Genomic DNA, 20,420 nt, shown 5'->3' on the forward strand with positions numbered 1-20,420 from the left:
ATGCATTTAACATCTGGCAAGAGATGTCAAGGACAGCAAGAAGGGCTTCTTCAAATACATCAGTAGCAAGAGGAAGACTAGGGAAAATGTGGGCCCTTTGCTGAATGGGGTGGGTGCCCTGGTGACAAAGGATGCAGAGAAGGCAGAGTTACTGAATGCCTTCTTTGCTTCAGTCTTTACTGCTCAGGCCAGCCCTCAGGAACCCCAGACCCTGGAGGCAAGAGAGAAAGTCTGGAGAAAGGAAGACTCTCCCTTGGTGGAGGAGGAGTGGGTTAGAGATCATTTAAGCAAACTTGACACCCACAAATCCATGGGCCCCGATGGGATGCACCCACGAGTACTGAGGGAGCTGGCAGATGTTATTGCTAAGCCACTCTCTATCATTTTTGAAAGGTCATGGAGAACAGGAGAGGTGCCTGAAGACTAGAAGAAAGCCAGTGTCACCCCAGTCTTCAGAAAGGGCAAGAAGGAGGACCCAGGGAACTACAGGCCAGTCAGCCTCACCTCCATCCCTGGAAAGGTGATGGAGCAGCTCATCCTGGAGGCCATCTCCAAGCATGTGGAGGACAAGAAGGTGATCAGGAGTAGTCAGCATGGCTTCACCAAGGGGAAATCATGCTTAACCAGTCTGGTAGCCTTCTCTGATGGGATGACTGCCTGGGTAGAAGAGGGGAGAGCAGTGGATGTTGTCTACCTTGACTTCAGCAAGGCTTTTGACACTATCTCCCATAGCATCCTCATAGACAAGCTCAGGAAGTGTGGGTTAGATGAGTGGACAGTGAGGTGGATTGAGAACTGGCTGAATGGCAGAGCTCAGAGAGTTGTGATCAGCGGTGCAGTCTAGTTGGAGGCCTGTAGCTAGCGGTGTCCCCCAGGGGTCAGTCCTGGGTCCAGTCTTGTTCAACTTCTTCATCAATGACCTGGATGAAGGGACAGAGTGCACCCTCAGCAAGTTTGCCGACGATACAAAACTGGGAGGAGTGGCTGATATGCCAGAGGGCTGTGCTGCCATTCAGAGAGACTTAGACAGGCTGGAGAGGTGGGCAGAGAGGAACCTCMTGAAGTTCAACMAAGGSAAGTGCAGGGTCCTGAACCTGGGGAGGAATAACCCCATGCACCAGTACAGGTTGGGGGTTGACCTGCTGGAAAGCAGCTCTGCGGAGAAGGACCTGGSAGTGCTGGTGGACRCCAAGTTAAGCATGAGGCAGCAATGTGCCCTTGTGGCCAAGAAGGCCAATGGTATCCTGGGGTGCATCAGGAAGAGTGTTGCCAGCAGGTCGAGGGAGGTGATTCTCCCCCTCTACTCAGCCCTGGGGAGGCCCCATCTGGAGTACTGCGTCCAGTTCTGGGCTCCCCAGTACAAGAGGGATGTGGCACTACTGGAGCAAGTCCAGCGAAGGGCTACAAAGATGATTAGGGGACTGGAGCATCTCTCTTATGAGGAAAGGCTGAGAGAGCTGGACCTGTTTAGCYTGGAGAAGAGAAGGCTGAGAGGAGATCTTATYAACGTGTACAAGTATGTGAAGGGAGGGTGTCGAGAGGATGGAGCCAGACTCTTTTCAGTGGTGCCCAGCGACAGGACACGAGGCAACGGGCACAAACTGAAACACAGRMRSTTCCATCTGAACATGAGGAAAAACTTTTTCACTGTGAGGGTGACAGAGCACTGGAACAGGTTGCCCAGAGAGGTGGTGGAGTCTCCTTCTCTGGAGATATTCAAAACCCGCCCGGATGTGATCCTGTACAACGTGCTCTAGGTGACCCTGCTTGAGCAGGGGGGTTGGATTGGATGATCTCCAGAGGTCCCTTCCAACCTCAACCATTCTGTGATTCTGTGATTTCAGATGGGGCTTGGACTTTCAGGGATGTAGGCTTAGGCAGGTGCCTAGCTACTAGAGTTTAAACCAAAGCTGTTCTGGTGTGCCCAGAAAACAGACTTTCTAAACCAAACAAGGACATGCCTAAAGAACTTAAACACATCACAATCAGCAGTTTTTCTGGATAGCAGTTTTGGACCTGAACGCTTAAATCTATCTAAAACTTGCTTAAGATGATCTTTGCATCCGACATTCTGCCCAAAAGTTGTGGGCATTTCAGAGCAAAAATACTTGTTATTTGTTTGGCTGTTCTGTGTACGTACAGCACTGGAATTGCATTTATAAAACAATCATCATTAAAATGAAAGTTGGTCTGACTCTGTACCAGGGACACGCAAGCTGAGTCTTTGTTGTATATTTGTTTACTTTGATAATATTTGTATTTCAGTTTACTTAAATTGTTTAAATATAGGGGAGAATGTTGAACATTTGTTTATATCCATTGATTATACTCTCTTACTCTTGCAACAAAGAACATTTCCCTTGTCATCTTTCCTTGAATCTTACCTCCCTTCAAGGAAAACATTCATATCTGCTTTTAGACTTTCTTTCTCTTAAACTCTGTTACTGATACTGTGTCCCTTCTCTTGCTGTTCCAGTAGCACCCCGTATACCTGGTAAGGAACCCTCTTATGTATCTGTTTCAGTCTGAATTGGTCCTTGAACACTGCTTCAGCTGTATACACTATTCTAGATGAGGTCTCCCTAGTGTCTTGTAAGGTAGTACTGTCTTTGATTCTGCTGGTAGTCTCTGCCCAAAGTATCCTACTGGTTCATTTGTCTTTCTTGCTGATGTCTTAGATTGGGACTGAATGACTAGTTCATAGTCCTCTTGAGTGGTTTTCACTTGTTTGAATATAGATGTCTATAGCTTAGACATCTGTATCTGAGCTTATCTCCCTAAAGTCCTTTAACAGTCACAGGAGAAGTCATTGGAGATAAAGTTAATGGAATCTAAGGCACAAGTAATTTCATCCTAAAGGAAGAGTCTAAAATAGGTCAAAAGAATCACACCCTAAAAATGCCTCTATCTCTCCACTGACTATAAAAGAAAACTAGTATATCAAGGGTAGATTTAGTTGTTGCAGATGTCCAAATCCAGAGAGCATGAATTCCACTCCTTGTGGTTCAAAATACTTGTCCTATTACATTTTCATTTCATTTCTACTGCTCAAGTATATTATTCTTTTTTTTTTAATATGTCACAATTTAAATCTCTAAGGATACCTCTGAACTTTGTGTCTTCAGTAAGTAGCAAATGGACAGGCATTAGGTTAAATACAGGACTAAAATGCTAACTTTTTGTGACCTGTGATATGCAGGTGATCTTATTAAATCTTTTAATAAAATCTTACATCTTTAAAATCTATGAAGAAAAAACTATTGTGCTTCTGGGGGTGTTCTCTGAGGTTTCATCTTCTTTAGACAATTCAGTCACTGATAGTACTACAAAAAAGGATGCTGGATCAGCATTACTGATATCTTGCGAATGACTGGACAGCTGTTCAGGTTATAAAGGTCAACTTCTTGTCAGTTTTCCTTGGACAGCACATAATTAATATCTTCTGTTTATTCTCAGATGACTTTGTTTTATCTTTGTTTTTTGAGTTCACCTTGGGTAATTGCAGCTCACAAGTTTTATTAAGTTATATAATGCATTCTAAATTTAAGATGAACAAAATAACACATGGTCTTTGTGTTGTCTCTTTTTGATAGTTAGGGTGTTTTACACCATGATATCTGGAGAAAAAAAATTTCAGATTTGCCATGTTTCATGGCAAATAATGTAAAATTCTGCTGCACTTTAATTCATAATACTGTAATTTATATTATCATATACTAGAATTATGATGAAGCAAAGTATATTCTTTGCCACACTAATTAATATAGATGATTCATGTACAGATAAGATTTTATACTAAAGTTGCCTATTTTATCGTCTAAAATCAAAAGTAACTAACATGCTGCTGTTAGGAGATTCACACTGCTGTAGAAGTAGTGGGCTGTAAGATCCCATCTCGCCTCCAGTGAAGAATATTCCTTTGATTTTAATAGTGCAAATCACAACCTGAATGAACCTCCAATATAAAATAAAGCGAATCAGGACAGAACTAATGCACCCTTCAACTCACGCAGAATTTACACCCCCACACCCCCATAGGCACACACTCACACACCCACAGCCATCTGCATGAGCAGGTTATCTGTCTAACCATCATCTCCAGTTTATAGTTATGAGTTCTCTTTGTTTCAGTTTGCCAATGTTAAAACTGCCTACAGCTTAGTGAATGTAATGAACCCTATGAAGGTTTTTAGGAACTAAAAGTATATGCAAAATAAAGCAGTAAGAAATAATGAATGGGCTGTTTGCTTTAATGGCAGTATGGAGATGTAAAATGTTTGTAAGATTATTGAGATTCTTAGATTAAAGCTGATTTAACCTAAATAATATGTGGATTTTATATATGTGATATCATGTGTACACAGACAGATTTTAATAGGCAAAGCCCTACACAAACTAAAAATATGACTGAGTTCTGAATATTCACCCCAGTAATTATGTACTATAGGGATTATATTCTTAGAGATAAAACATTTAATATATCCCCCTGATCAAACGAAACAAATAGGATTACTGAATTAGATAACACTGCAAGTTCTCAGTAAGTTTTTATTTCATCAGCTGTTCAAACTATGTTTCAGTACTTAATGACAATGTTGTATCCAAAGATTCTCAAAATCCTGCRGTGTAGTAAAACGTATTTCTGTTATTTGAAGAGCTACACTAAAAGTAGTATTGCCAGTCAGTCCCGCAAAAATGAGTCAGGAGCCTTTCCCTTCCCTCTGTTACCTTCTTCTCACCTCCAAATCCAAAACCATGCCCCCCAAAAGAACATAATCACTGCTATTCTAGTAATAGACAGTGATATCAACTCCAGTCAGTCTTTCACTTCCCTCTGTTGTTATTCTGATTAGTTAAAGATTTCAGTAGAAGTCACAGAGAGAAATTCCTTGAGAAAATTCRCATTAATCTTCCAGTAAGTTTTTACATCTGGAGAAAGAGTTCCACCTTCCTTTTCTTCCTCTCCAAGGTCTAACAGTTGCCTACAAAAATGACCTCAATTCTGGAGCCTGCCTCGGTTACAATTGCAGCAGTTTTCTGCATGACTTGAGCTAGCTAATTAAAATTCTCATTAAAGTCTGAACAATTGAAGCAAAGAGCCTATACATCATTTCTCACTGCTTTACAGTGTATATATTTTCAGCATCTAATAGCCTTCATAGGGATCATTGCATTCATTCATAAGGCTGTAAGTAGTTATATTCTGGCTCATATTTCCAAAAGTGGCCTTTAAATTTAGCATAATTGCAATGTTCCAGGCTCATAAAGCCCCTCCAACAAAGTCCTCTGTGTACATGCACATGTGGTTTTTGTTCAGTTAGTTAAGATGGAAAATTTTTCAGTCATTGAAGATAACTGCTTGTGACTGTTTAGCCCCAGCTTTGGATGCATGTGATTGCTGGATTCTTCCTCAGTGTCTCAAAGGTTGTAAAGTTTAAAGCTCCTTAGGCTGTGTCAGATTAGAAGCATGGGAAGCTTCCCCTGCCTCAGTCTGTATTATCCTTTTGGGGCACAACTCCTTCCTCTGCACTTCTCAGCCCCAAATGTACTTTTGCAGGGTGTCATTAAGATATTGTGTACTTGAAAACCATGGAACTTTTATATTTATTGGGTAAAAGTTGAGCATATATATATAAATATGTATTGTTTGTTTGTGTGCGTATATATGGGTGAGGAGATGTGGGTATCCAGAGAAGTAGTATGGGTTTTGATCTGTATATAGCTGCACTTCCATGAAGAGTGTAATCAAAAGAACACTTTCTTATTCATAGATGTTAACTCAAGTTAAACAGGATTTCTTTGCCCACTTTCACCTCCATGGAATTCCAGCCATATGCACACAGAAGCGTTACACAGTTGTAGTGAGAAGGGAAGGGAATTCACACTGTGAAAACAGCTATAAATTTTTAGTTTAGACTTCAGTTTTAGTTTAGCACTGTCCTCTGCTCTCCTGATGCAGAACGCTCTTTGTTAATTTGCTTGAACTCCCCTGAGAGGGTAGTGTTGTCGAAACAAAAGACAAATTGGTCTGATTTAAGGAATGTTTTAATGTCCTCTTTATTTTTAATACATTTCTGTCTTTAATGGATTAATAAGGTAGTAATGGAGTAGTGAAGCTGTAACTATTTTTTTTACTGAAATCTTTTTATTCCTTTTCAGTATACATCAGCTCTCACCTATGATGCTGTTCAAGTGATGACAGAAGCTTTCCGTAATTTGCGTAAACAGAGGATTGAGATCTCCAGAAGAGGAAATGCTGGAGATTGTCTTGCAAATCCAGCTGTGCCCTGGGGTCATGGTGTAGAAATAGAAAGGGCATTGAAACAGGTAGCCTCCCTAGAATGAATGTTGGGATGAGTGCATGTGTGAAATGCTCTGTAAATGCTTGAAAAGGACCTTCCAGTCTCCTAACCTGGATCTCACTGCAATTAATGTGGAAGTTAACTCCTCAGAAACATATCTCTTTACAGAGATAAACTGTTTGGTATGGAAAAGAGTCTAAACTGAATGTTTTTGACAAATTAATATTCAGTTATGGAAATACAAAATACCTTTTGTAAAAAGGAACAAAATTGATTCTGTTACTGCTTTCATCTTCATCTGTATAGGTTCAGGTGGAAGGTCTGACAGGGAATATAAAGTTTGATCAGAATGGAAAGAGAATCAATTTTACAATAAACGTCATGGAGCTCAAAAGTACTGGTCCTCGGAAGGTAATTCGAATTCTAACTCTTTTTAAAGGTTTTACTGTGCTAAGCAACGTGTTAAGGTAGGTAATGAAACACTACAGATAATTAAACAGTGAGTTGTGATAGTAACTATTCATAGGTGTATTTTACGATGGTTTTGCTGAACAAAGTAAAAATATGTGCTATTTGTTTCTAATAAATACGGGATTTTATTTCTGGTAAGTACTTTTCCGTTCAGTTTTGTGGAATAAACTTTTTGTTTTCTAATCTGAATTGCTAAATGTGAGACAGTAATTGGGGAAAAGTTAACAATATCCTTCTGAATGACAAATGCAGAATACAGCTTTTTGCCGGTGGTTTTCTAAATATGATTATCTTTCTGCTCTAATCCCAAACCTTTCAGGAAAAGCCAGTTTCTCATGTGTTCCTAATCTGGAGTATTTCATAACCCTTTTAATTCTGCCGTGTGTGATGTTCGTATGAAAAATCTGTTAATATGTGAATGAAAATGGTACACCTGTATTAGGCAAAATAACAGCAACAGATGTTATTATTTCAGTGTTATTACTCTTTGCTCAGTCTTTTTAATTATGTGATATATAGGTATTTAGACCGGTAAATCCGTAGCTGAAATAGTTTTCTGTGAGTATATATTGAGGGCATAATAACAATATGCTTTACCTTTTCTATGAAAGTTCATGTTCACCAGTATCTGTGCATCCTATAAACTCTTTTTAGATTGGATATTGGAGCGAAGTGGACAAAATGGTTGTGAATCCTCTTGATGGCCCTCTTGGAAATGAATCTTCAGGACTAGAGAATAAGACTATTATTGTCACCACTATTTTGGTAATTAACCTCATATTTTGTCAGAAGACAACAATGATATGTTTCTCCTCACTGTATTAGTTTAAATACGCTGTCTTTTTATTGTTTGAGGTAGTGACGCATTACTAATTACGGTACGTGAATAAAATTTCTGGAAATTAAGGAAATATATGTGATTCAGTATGCGGTTCTGTTCTGTAGAAAACAAGTGGTCACTGACTGGGAAATGAGCATCCTAGAAAGTTAAATGTTTTAGGCAAGAAAGTACCTGCTTTCAAAGAAGAACACTGTCTGAATGGCAGAACCACAGCATTACTTTTTAACCAGTTGTGCTTATTAGAGAATGGATTTTGCCAAACAGGAAAAAGACTGGTTCTACACTTCAGAATTGGAGCTACAGTGAACTTCTCTCCAAAAGTGTAAAATAAAACATTAAAAATTATATTCTAGTAATTTAGAGAATAATGTCATGTACTGTTGTAAAGCAGCATTTTTTTTTTTATTTACATGGCTTTTTCATCACTTTGCATAGGTCACAATCCAGCATAGAAATTTCACTGGCTGCAGGGATAGTTGGGTAACAACTGAGCAAAGAGAAGATATATTCCTTTGATATGACTTATGACTCATTGCTAGTTTTGCTGCTGATAGAACTTTACTGCATAGTTATAGATATCTTATCTTTTTTTTTTTTTCTGTGTAGTAATTCAATAAAGATATAGCCTGGAGAGTCTGAAGTGTCTTTGCAGGGAGGGATGTGGTTTTGGAATAGGAAAGAATTTTCTTGTATTAAGACAACAACAGAGGAACTAAATACCTTTGCCTTCTTCCATCCAAACTGTAAGAGAGAAAGAAACAGATTTTGGAGCTTATTCTCTCTTCTCTGAATGCATAAGCCCTGTTAACATTCATGGTCATTATTAACATACTCCTGGCAATCATTATACCTGTAAGTATTGATATTTGTTCATGACTGTGGCAAATGTAGTTTTTAAATGTGTTACAGCATATGTCACATTAATAATTAACAGCTGACATATATAATAAACTATAGAATGTATGTTTCAGATGTTATATTTTCTCTTTTTCTTATGTATAAAAGGTAATACACTCACCTATGAAGTACACAACTGATGCATCTGTCTCTTTACCAAGTATCTAAGGCAAGTTCTTTCTGTGCAGGAGTCCCCTTACGTCATGATGAAGAAAAATCATGAAATGCTTGAAGGAAATGATCGATATGAGGGCTATTGTGTGGACTTAGCTACAGAAATTGCTAAACACTGTGGATTCAAATATAAGCTCACAATTGTTGGGGATGGCAAGTATGGGGCCAGGGATGCAGACACGAAAATCTGGAATGGGATGGTTGGAGAACTTGTTTATGGGGTAAGAGCATTTTTTATGATAAAGCCATTAAAGATGACTGATGGAAGTAGTGGGATTTGCTCTAGTTTTCTCCCTAGAGTAAAGGAAACTGATGTAATTTCTTTGTAGAGGATTAATAACTTGTCTTAGTATGAAGAAATACTAAAAGAAAGCTTGGAATTACATTTTAAATGCAAACTAAGCTGGGAGGGAAGAGTCCATATTTCATCTGTCTGTCCAGATGAAAGGCAATATGCTTTACTAACACTTTTAAATATCATATACTTTGAAAACAGCATGTGCAAAAAGGGAAGCTTGGAATAAGCTAACCATATGGTTATATGTATTTCAGAAAAAAGAATTTCAACTAAGAATTTCTCAAATTCTCCTTAGTACGTTCTCAGTGAAATGACTGCCAGCATCTCTGCTGTCCTATTTTTTATTTGTGAAATGCAATAGGAGTGAAACCATTCTTTGCTGTAATTATTGTTTCAGTTATTATTACTTTGCTTTTTTTCCTTTACAGAAAGCCGATATTGCAATTGCTCCATTAACAATAACATTGGTGAGAGAAGAGGTGATTGACTTCTCGAAGCCCTTTATGAGCCTGGGGATATCAATAATGATCAAGAAGCCTCAGAAGTCCAAGCCAGGAGTGTTTTCGTTTCTTGATCCCTTAGCATATGAAATCTGGATGTGCATTGTTTTTGCCTACATTGGGGTCAGTGTAGTTTTATTCCTGGTCAGCAGATTTAGCCCATACGAGTGGCACACTGAGGAATTTGAAGATGGAAGAGAAACGCAAACTAACGAATCAACTAATGAATTTGGGATATTTAATAGTCTCTGGTTTTCCCTGGGTGCCTTTATGCAGCAAGGATGCGATATTTCGCCAAGGTTGGTTACTCGCCCATTTCAACTTTGTGCATTTTTAGTCTCAGCCGGAGATTCATGGTGCATATATTTTCACTTTCAGGACGAAATGAGTTGCTATGGGTTTTTTTCTCCCCAAAATCACAGAAGTCCTTGCAATAAAAACAGTTGTCACTGACATAGGGTAATGATGTATTCGATTGATACTGTCTTAATGTCGATCATACATTTGCCAAGTGAACCTATATACACCATGTGGAGACTGTAAAATGCACAAGGTTCCAGTCATTCTATGCCTTCTTGGAGGGGTACCGTGTTTTTGCTGCATATTCCCATTTTACAGTTGACAGTGCATCTATTTCACAACAACTGTAATGGGAAAAAAGGGTAACACACTGCTCATGAACTACACAAATAGCATATTCTCTTCAAAACTCACTACATACAATAACATCCAGTTATTAACCCACTCTTTCTACAGGAGAGCCTTGAACTGAGATAAAAATAATGTGATGGCTCTAATTTCTTGTGAATATTTGCAAAACACTGCTGTTTTTCTATGGCCTAGTTTTATAAAAGTCACAGAGTAAATTGCTAAAATGAATTTGAAGGTCCAATTTATTCATGCATCATTCCTTGAGGGATTTTCACCTACTTTATTAGGGACAACTGTAAAGCACTTTAGTTAATTCCTTTGCAGCTCATTAAATATTCTATTTCCCTTGTGTGCAAGTAGTTATAGCCTCGATTCAGCAAAGTGGTAAGTAAGTAGGTAGGTAGCTACTCACTGTTTGAAGGAACTATAGTAACAACTGAAATAGGGCAATTGGGTCTAAGAAAATCAAATCAGAAGAACTTCCTGATTGTACTAAGTAAGTTCACTTTTTTCTAAACATCTCAAAGTAAGATAGGGAGCAGGTCAATTTGTAGTGAGTATAGTGGTTATCCTGCAGAATGCACGAATAAATCACATGAAGGGAGCATTTCTTATATCTGCATCTTGTAACCCAAAAGACAAGAGTAGGTTTTCAAGTTGTTCTGCTATGGAAATAGCAGAGCATTTGTTCTGTGAGAACTTGTATGTTTCCATGGAACTTACACAGTAAAATATAGCTGCCTTTATGATGAAAGATGTGATAGATTTTGGCACGTGTATATGAGGAATGAGACAATGAGGAGAGATCAAATTGTTTCAGGTAATGAGAAGCTGTGTTAATGTCCTTTGGTTTTTTTTGTATTGATTACACACTTCAAAAGTTTACTTGTCAGCAAAGTCCCCTTTTAGCTACAAAATTATTTTTATTGAATCAAGCCCATAGTAGAATAATGATCATGTACATTTTTTTCATTTTGCTGGCTATTAAAGCATGACACTTGTTGTGTGCTCTTTTGGTAATATTTGAAAGGTGGTATAAGAGTAATGATAGTAAATTGCCATCATAGATGGTGCCTGAAACGCAAATTATTCTGGAGATTAAAGCAGAAGACTCAGTGTCAGTGAAGTGTTTAACAGCACTTTTCTTCATTCCAACCATACTTCTGAGGAAAGTAGTTGTGTGTTATCTCTTTTTATTACAAAAATGTAAAAGGCTGAAAACAGTTATTTTTGTTCTTATACCAAACTTATACCATGATATTTTAACTCCCTGCAAATGAATTAGGGTAAATGTGAAAAGGAATCTCTTCAGATATTAGCAAAATACATTTGTGAAATTATATTTCACACTATTACTACTACCATTTCTATTACAAAAGTGGGAACAACTAAGAATTCTAGAGTAAACAAGCTCCTAGGGCTTCCTGACTCTGAAATGGAAGTGGCTCTGAGTAAGATTAGACTGTCTGGAAAGCAGTCTGCATAACCATCCCAGTGATGCCATGATGGGTGACATTGAAAGTGATAGCAAAAGGAGGCAAAATATAGCAAAATTCCCATGGTATTTTTTGAGATGTGAATGTACTCTAAGTACTGTCATATACTACCTTCGTAAGTATAAAGGGTGTTGCACAAATTCAGGTATTTGTGCACACAAAGGGTTATTTTAGTATTTAATGATCTGATGTATGAGGTGCTTGTACAGATGTAGGTTTTTATTGGCATATAATAATTATTATCCATCTTCAGAAATTTTTCAAAATGTATGTAAAAAAAAAATGATTTATTTAACTGGGACAGACCTTATGGAAAAATTCTGAACATGAATTGCACCCAAAAAGATTTTGCTTGTAAGATGTCATGCAGGAGCATAATGTCTCGGTTGGTACCGAGCTTATTCCCTTTTTACAAAGTCAGTACCAATTTTGCTTGCTGACAGATCATATGCTTTTGCAGATTATGAATTGTCATTTGTAGTGGATGTTGTCAATACAATATAAAATATCATAAAATCAGCACTGATATTATTGAATTGATACACATTGTCAGAGATTTTACCTTGCAAATATGTTTATTATATAATTCAATCTTTTAGTAGTAGAATGTACTTATTGTGTACTCAGGTGACCTTCATGCCAAAGTAAGTATATATTCTTTCAAAGGTGACCAAAAACATGTTTGCAGAATATATTTCAATCTAGAAAGAACTGGAAATAAGTTCTTGTCTATGGTCCTTTTTAATAACAATCTGGACCAAATCTGACTGATTTTTACATAGTAGAGTGATTTAGTGAGTTTGTTGTGGCATGGAATAGGTCTTTTCATATCTCGAATACCATGGAGATTTTTCACAATAACAATCAGCAAAAATGATCTGTCCAGAATTGGTTCCATTTATTTTTGTTCCCAGTTTAATACAACAGCTTTACATAATTATCTTAATTGTTTAAAATTCAAGAATACTTTTAAAAATACATAGATATAGTGATACATATCTATCTATATATATCTCATCAAAACTAGTTTGAAATCTCATTCACAATAGTGCGAATTGGGCTGGGTGAGTGATTTGTAATTTGTTTACTTGATAGATAGAAGAGACACACCAGGATATACTTAAGCTACTGCAATTCCTTAGTGCTAGACTTTCAACTACATGCAGACTTCTGCCAAAGAATTAAGCACATCTCCAAAGATTATGTACTCCTTCCTATAATGTCCTGTTTGGAAGCAAAGTAGTAAGTAATTACAAAATTTAAAGGAACATTAAAGAAGGACAAGTCTGACAATGATGGCAGTATCAATAATCTTTTTCTATTACTTTTTCAGTATCGAAAATTATTGAATTTCTCTGGTTGTGTGCTCTATACTGTTTTATATATTTTCTTGAGTTCTCTTTTTTTCTCTCTTCTTGAGCAGGAGATGCTAAACAAAGATCCGTAACAGCCCACCTGCTGCAGTTAAAGCATCAGATTATTATTTAAAAATATACTTTCTCCACCATATTTCTGTATTACCAGTTTGATTGTTTCATGTCTAGTCGTGAGTTTAAGTGCTTGTATCTTCCAAAAATTGTGTGCATTTTTTTAGTTTATGTATATTCCCTGGGTCAATTTTTATTGCAGATAATGCTGTTTATTCTTCAGTATAGAATGTCCACAGCAGTGTAAAACATTATTTTGTGGAAATCAGTCTTTGTCTGAATGTCTTAGGAAAACAAGCAAGCTAAAGATGCTTAATTTTTAAGTGCATACTGCTTTATCTGAAAGGAGTGTTTCACTGATTTTGTTTGGTTCTCTTTATATTGTAACACAAATTCATGTGGAAGGATGTGACAGGCCTATGTGTTAATATAGCACACTACAATGGGAGCACTTTCATTTCAGGGTGTTCAGAACTTTGAAGAACTGGAGCATTTAAATTCTCCCTAAAGTAAACTTTGGAGTCCTGATTTCAGCAAAATCCAGGAGCTGTAGTGGAGTTTACTTTCTTATCCTGCACAACTGTAGAATACATTGATTTTCCATCTGATTAGTATGCAGAGCTGCACTACAAGATAACCTGAAATACTTCCCTCTAGTATAATGCATCATTTGCATAAAACTGATAATGTGTGTTCCTTTTTAGGACTTTCATTTCACTTTACAAATCCATTTCATACTTGTTATTAGATCCCTGTCTGGGCGCATTGTTGGAGGTGTGTGGTGGTTCTTTACCCTGATCATAATCTCATCCTACACGGCTAACTTAGCTGCCTTCCTGACGGTTGAGAGGATGGTGTCTCCCATTGAAAGTGCAGAGGATCTTTCCAAGCAGACAGAAATTGCTTACGGGACGTTAGATTCTGGCTCCACTAAAGAGTTTTTTAGGGTAAGAATTTCTACTTTCTAGATTTCTGTTTTGCTTTAAATAGGTCTTCACTCATGTAAATATTTTCTTCTTAGGCTGTTTTAAAAAGGTTGCCATAAAAATGTGCTCTGTGCAGCCTTACTAACTCGCAACTATAAGTGTTTTTATTTATTCATTGTGATTAAATTTTATTATCTATATATGAATGTAAGGACCATGTTATAAATAATGCAAAGCAAAAGTGGTTACAAGGAACTACCTAAAAATATTCTACTGTGAAGAAAAAAGCAAGATATGATCATAGAAGGGAACGGGCATCATTCACCCAGGCTGTAGGACAGTAGCTAACAATTTTAAACAAGGCCATTTTATAGATGTACTGTGCTTTAGATAGTTATTCCATGAATAGGGACATGGAAAGGTGCACAGTCATGCTTTAGTAAGTATTCCACATGATTTTTAAAGCTTGCAGATGGGGAATGAGATACAACCCCCTTGGCTCCTGTGGTAAATCCATGCCTGCTTTTGAAAACAGTTATTTGAATTTGCATTACAGTAATGCTTTGGAAGCCTGTCAGAGCTCCTTATCTTCTATCTCAATGTATTTTGTTTTTAAAAATGTATGAGACCTCCAGGAACAGTTCTCCAGCTGCCCTTGAGATACCAGCTAACATGATAAAATCCATCAGAGCAAATAAGTGAGATACTAATGCTATTGGGAAAAACAGTATGACTGTTTTGTAGCATCTGTGTGCTCTGTGTGTCTATCCATGTAAGATGGAAGTGGATCTAAAGTGCTACAAATATGAAAAAAATGCTGTTTTCATGTTTTTTAATGAATGATAAGTCTTAGATTTAAACAAAATATATTTGTAACCAGTTGAAAATTATCTTTACATTTCAAATATGGCCTTTCCTGAAAGTGAAATAAGTTCCAAAAAATATTTTTTTGTAGTATGTAGTTGCAGCAGTAACTACTAGATCATTGTTTTCATTGGATTCTGTGATACATATTTAATTGCTAACTTGCTAAATGGGAACCGTACTTGGTTCTACTTGGTAGAAAAGCATTCATTAGTGATTTTAATGATAGGTCTGGTAATAAGGCCTGATGTTGATTGTATTTCTACTGATGTAAAGCAAAATTAGCTGCAGGTGTGTGAACTAGTAAAAATGAGATCAGGTTTGTGCTAATACTGTTCCCAGCCTTCTAACAGGAATCCTAGTTTAAAGTGTTTAGTAGCCTACAAGCATGTGTTTCTCTCTTTGTTAGTATAAACTTTTTAGATCATGGCTACACTGGGAATCAAATGTGAACTAGCAGGTCTTTTGAACAGTTTTTTCCTTGACGTTGTCAAGCTTTATTGTAAAACAAAAGCCATTTGTATGTGCATGCATTGGTATGTATTTCTTATGCTTCTAAAATCAGATTTACTGATGTTGGTTGAGATATCTTCATTGGTTACTTGTAAGAATTAGAAGGTTGTGTTTTGTGTTCTCTTCAGCCACTGATTATATGTAGCTTTTTGGAAATTAATTATCTTTCTCTTGTCAATACATGGGGAAAGAATAGACTTTGAAGCAGTAGAGGACTGTGAAGAAGAATAAATATTCCACACTAGAAGAATAAATATTCCAACTAAAGTCAAAATGGAAGCAGCTGGTAGAAAAGAACTGAGTAATAGTATAGTACTAAGGAAGAGTAAGATCTTTACTAAGTGGTAGTATCTTCAGCAGATTTGTTTTGCAAAATTCGTGAAAATAGTTGACTCTTCCCAAGTAGCAATGATTAGGCTACTAAATTCAGATTTAAATCTATATACATCTTTCCAATTTTAGCGTTTTAGCATTTCTGGTGACTGTCTGAGCATAATAACTGCTGTTTTATATAATTTTTGTGTAAAATAGGTGAAGGCTTTTTGAGGGTATATTCTTTACTTTTTGTTAAGTTAACTTTGGCTCTGCACAAACAAGACTATAATGATCTACTCTGGAAATTTCTTCTCATCAATTTCTATCACAAATAGATTGGTTCACCATGTGGAATGCAATTTCTTAGCGTGATGATTATACCTAGAATTTGTCAAAAATAATTTAAACTTTTTCAATAAATTATTTTTCAATAAATAGAGCTGACAGAATTTTTTTCTAAGAGACTTGAAACTCAAGTTTCAGGGGTGAAACTCCTTCTGTTGAAGTCAATGTGAAAACACTATCTAGCACTGAGGAGACTAGAACTTACCCAGAGTTGTGACTGAACTGGATTGGCTGTATCATCTTTTATATGACCTGAAATCAGGACTCTTAAATTCTTTGTCTGTACAGCTGGAAATAAGTTGTGTATTTTTCTAGCAGCAAGTTCAATGGACTGGCTTATTCTCTGTTACTGTCATGAATTAAAAAAAACATTTGTTTCTTTCATGATATAGTCTGTTTTCTCCTCAGGAGGTGGCATTATTTTCAGGTTTGTTTTTCTACTGATGTAATGTGTGCTGTACCTAGATCTTTGCTAGTAGAGTCCTAATTCCTGAAGAAGCACAGAAGTAGGAATCATTGTATGCTGGGGATGAGAACACTAAACTGAATTTACCTTTCTACTAAAACATCTTCTGTGATAAAACTTCACACAAGTGAAAATGACATGCTTCCGTTGGGTAGATGCCTAAGGAGGGGCACTGGATTTGTCTGTGCAGTATGTAATACTAACACTAAAGTAGATAGCACCTTCAGAACTTGAGAAGTTTGGAAGAAGTTTAGCAAATGCCGGAAAACTGAACTGTTTAGTCAAGGTGGATGTGGGAGGGAGGGGGAAGACAGAGCCAAGATGAGGAAGATTAATCTTCTAGGTTCTTTCTATTTGGGAAGAACTGAAGTTTCTGTGTCCTCAACTATTTGATCTGCTTTTCAGTCTGTGAGAGCAGGAGAAACCATTTCTGATTCTTTGAGAATAGCATGAGAAAAGATTAAATAGGCATCAGTTGTTCAGTTGATACCTGGTGTGATCCAGCCATTCTCTCATTCTTTTTCTGCCAGTAGTACTGATTGGTTGGCAACTAGAAGATGCATGTGGTGATATTAATAGAAGGACAGAGAGAAAGGAGATTGATATTATAGCCAACTCTCTAGAATAGAGGTGAAGAGGTGATATCCAGCCAGCACTATTATTAGTGAGAAGAGAGACAGTGTCAGTGTATATAGCAAGAGGTTGTAATGCTTTCCTCACTAGGGATTGGTGTTTAGAAAATATAATTTTTATTGCAACCTAAAGTGCCATAGGCATTTTAGGGAACAAGCTAAAAAACAAACAAAAAGAATCCCCCCAAACCCAACCAAGACTGATTTCTAGCTTGAAAGGACCGATTTCTATCTTGAAGAAGTTGAGAATTTGCAGTCATTATAGACTGGCATAGTGGTTACTTTATGTGAACATGAAGCCATGGTTTTTTTCCACATCAGGACATCTCTGATATACTGGAGTCCCAATGAAATACATGAGTGCTTTGGATATGTGGGGTTTTTTTGTTTTGTGGTTTGGTTTTTTTTTAATTTTTACTTTTGAGGTGTTCTGATATAGTTTTGGAAGGAGTATGTTTGTATAGTTTTGAGAACTTTTAGTCTACAGTTTTCTGAGCTTCCTATTTTCTGAGCTTTCTATACTTAGACTGTGAACTTTTAACTTTTGCTTTACCAGTATTGTGAATGCCAGAGTTACTGTAAAAAATTTTTCCACTTCATCAGTATGGAATTTTAATATTCTAAAACTGCAGGTAGGAGATCTAGTTTTTAAAATTTTCTGAAATATTTGCAAATGGATGTTTTCTATATATTTTTTTCTCTGCTTCACAGATTTTGGTAAAATAGAGTTTTGGAATATGAAAAATGTAAGTAATTAAGTCCTTGCCTGTCTGGGAATGATGCACATGTTTAAATTAGGCTGTGGACAGATCTAGCTGTTCTTGTTAAAGGCATTGTATCCTCTTCTCTTCTGCCACTTATTACCATCCATGAAACAGAGGATACTGCCCTCACAACTCTGCAGGTGCAGGGAAGTGTGTTTCCTAGGCCGCTCCAGGCAAAGTCAACCAGGTTAATTCAAAATACCTTCTTACGCTGTTTAAACTGACCTCACTGACTTTGCTTCAAACATTACACTGCCCATCATGCTGTGACCTCTAGTAATAACCTCTGGCAAAGAAAATAACCAACAGCTGATGAGGAAAATAGTTTTAATTGACACAGAAAAGAAAATGTAAATTCTTCGCCTGAAGAACCTCTCATTTAGAACATGGTGATGAAATTTCTAAAGTAGAAGAGCACTTAAGCATTGATACCTTTACATTTTATAGTATTTTCAATGCAAGTTAAGCACTTGCTTAAGTAGTTTTTAAACAAGAACAAGTTAAATACCATTAGATACTGAAAGGAGAGCTAAATATTTTAAAATTGCATGCCCAGCTATCTGAAGGGTACAAGTTTTGCTTTGCTTGGTTTTTGTTTGCCCAAAATTATGATGTATACTTGCAGATTCAACTGTGTGCAAGTATAAACATGAGTTTAAATTTAAGGAGGTTAAAACACAGAGCAGCTGATGACACAAGAGCCTGTTCATTTTAATTCACTGTGACTCTCTTCAGAGATTTTCAATTTTCAGTGGAGGAGATTGGACAGAATCCAGTATCCACAGATGAGAAGCAGTATTGAAAGAAACTGTGCTGTTATTTGGTTGTTTTCCATGTTAGGAGCCAAGTTTTAGAGAAGGATAAAAATTGTGTAATAACATATTGGGCAGAACCTCAGCTCAGTTTCGTAAGCAGTTAAGACAGTGGGAATATATATGCCTGATAGTAGGTGGGTCAAATAAGCAAGTAGTGGAGCATGCCCAAAATGAGAGAGGAAGAGTTGTGATTGGCTTAAAGTAGCCTTTGCTACCTGTTATCAGGTATCTAAGGTGAAATTCAGCGACTGCTAAAGCAAAACAAGAAATAATTTCTGACTTCAAAGATTTTATCGAAAGGTATTTTTTACCTGTGATTAGACTCAAAGTTTGCTTGAGTCCTAATTTGATCAGACTCATCTCATGTAGATTGAGACTGAAATGGTAATCACATTCTTAATCTAGTTTCTAAATTTACTTCTTACAAAACCTGGCTTGCTTTGCTTATTACTGAGCTTACATTTGCCCACAGTTCCAGTTAAATACACAGACATCCCTTTGCAAATGATACCTTCCTATCCATCTCATAGATGAAGTATGACGTAAGTATAAATTAGTTCACAGCTTTAATCATGGGACACTTTATGTGGAGACAAGTTTATCCAGAGCATTGCAGTAACAAAAACATGGATCTGTCATTGCTAGAGCTGAATGAATTATTCAGTCAACAATTTACTTGGAGATATTCAGCATCTTTTTCTTCAACTTTTGTTTTTCCTCCTGGAATCTCCACAGAGTAATTACAATACCTCTGAATGTAGTTGTTGTTCTAATTTTTAGAGTTTCATTGGCAAGCTTTTATATTTCCAAATGAATCATCAGTGATTTGTTAGAGAAGTATTTGATACTAGATGAATCCAGACAATATTCTATCTCCTTTGAAATATACCAAGGGCATTTCAGTGATTGTTCTTCCATATTCCACCATCGTGACTCTTACTAACATAGAGAGTAAGACTGACCTCATCTAGCTTTGACTTTTTAAAAGTTAGGCTTCTAGACTGTGCTAGTTAGGTGTCTAGCCTTCTGTATGAAGAAGGCATTTCTAAAGAGTAAAGGGTTACCTGCTGATTTTTAGATAGGATCCTTAGGATATATTTGTTTCTCACCATCTCCTGTAAAGGAATTCTAGGCAATGAGCTCGATAGCTACAGTTAACTGAAAAATCCTACTGTGAATAGCTGAATATGTGTATGTAGTGTTTATTGAAAGAGGTGGGTCCAAATCTTTAGCTTCTATGAATGCTTAAATGACATAGACTTGATGAGATGTTACATTATCCTGGGCATGTCAGTGATGTCAAATTAGCTTGTTCTTTGTTTTGTTTCAGGATTTTAGTCTTTTAGTCGCTTGCATTAGATACACGTTAGTTCATATTGTGGCTGCAGTATGGGGTGAATAAAGTAATCCAGGTATAGGTTAGAAAAACCCAAGTGGAGGAAATATAGTGTCTCACCAAACCCTACAGACAGTATGGGAGTTTTAGTACAAGCTAGTCCATATCATTTGACTTAGAGACAATAGCCCTGGCATACATGACAAAAGACATGTTGTCTTAGCATTTTACGCTGTTTGAGGTACGTACTAACTACCTTCATAGGAAATAAATGCACACTAGTAGGACATATTCCTACCAGCAGTGAACAGAGCATCAGCTGGTACTGCATCAAGAGATGTCACTGAAAAAAAGGGGGAAAAGGAATCATGATCTACTATTCTTGCT

At 36.8% G+C, this 20,420-nt stretch overlaps 1 protein-coding gene across 1 annotated transcript in view; it reads left to right on the forward strand.

Moving 5' to 3' along the window:
- The window catches only part of GRIA2 (glutamate ionotropic receptor AMPA type subunit 2), a 56,709-nt gene that overhangs the window by 22,873 nt on the left and 13,416 nt on the right, over nucleotides 1–20,420 (forward strand). Inside the window, exons 7-12 of the mRNA XM_026088256.1 lie at nucleotides 6,160–6,327; nucleotides 6,609–6,713; nucleotides 7,428–7,538; nucleotides 8,700–8,906; nucleotides 9,412–9,782; nucleotides 13,806–14,004. Coding sequence (XP_025944041.1) covers nucleotides 6,160–6,327; nucleotides 6,609–6,713; nucleotides 7,428–7,538; nucleotides 8,700–8,906; nucleotides 9,412–9,782; nucleotides 13,806–14,004 — 1,161 coding nt within the window. The remainder of the gene's footprint in view (nucleotides 1–6,159; nucleotides 6,328–6,608; nucleotides 6,714–7,427; nucleotides 7,539–8,699; nucleotides 8,907–9,411; nucleotides 9,783–13,805; nucleotides 14,005–20,420) is intronic.

This window comes from Apteryx rowi, unplaced genomic scaffold (assembly GCF_003343035.1).
Source record: "Apteryx rowi isolate R43461 unplaced genomic scaffold, aptRow1 scaffold_76, whole genome shotgun sequence".
Lineage (NCBI taxonomy): Eukaryota > Metazoa > Chordata > Aves > Apterygiformes > Apterygidae > Apteryx > Apteryx rowi.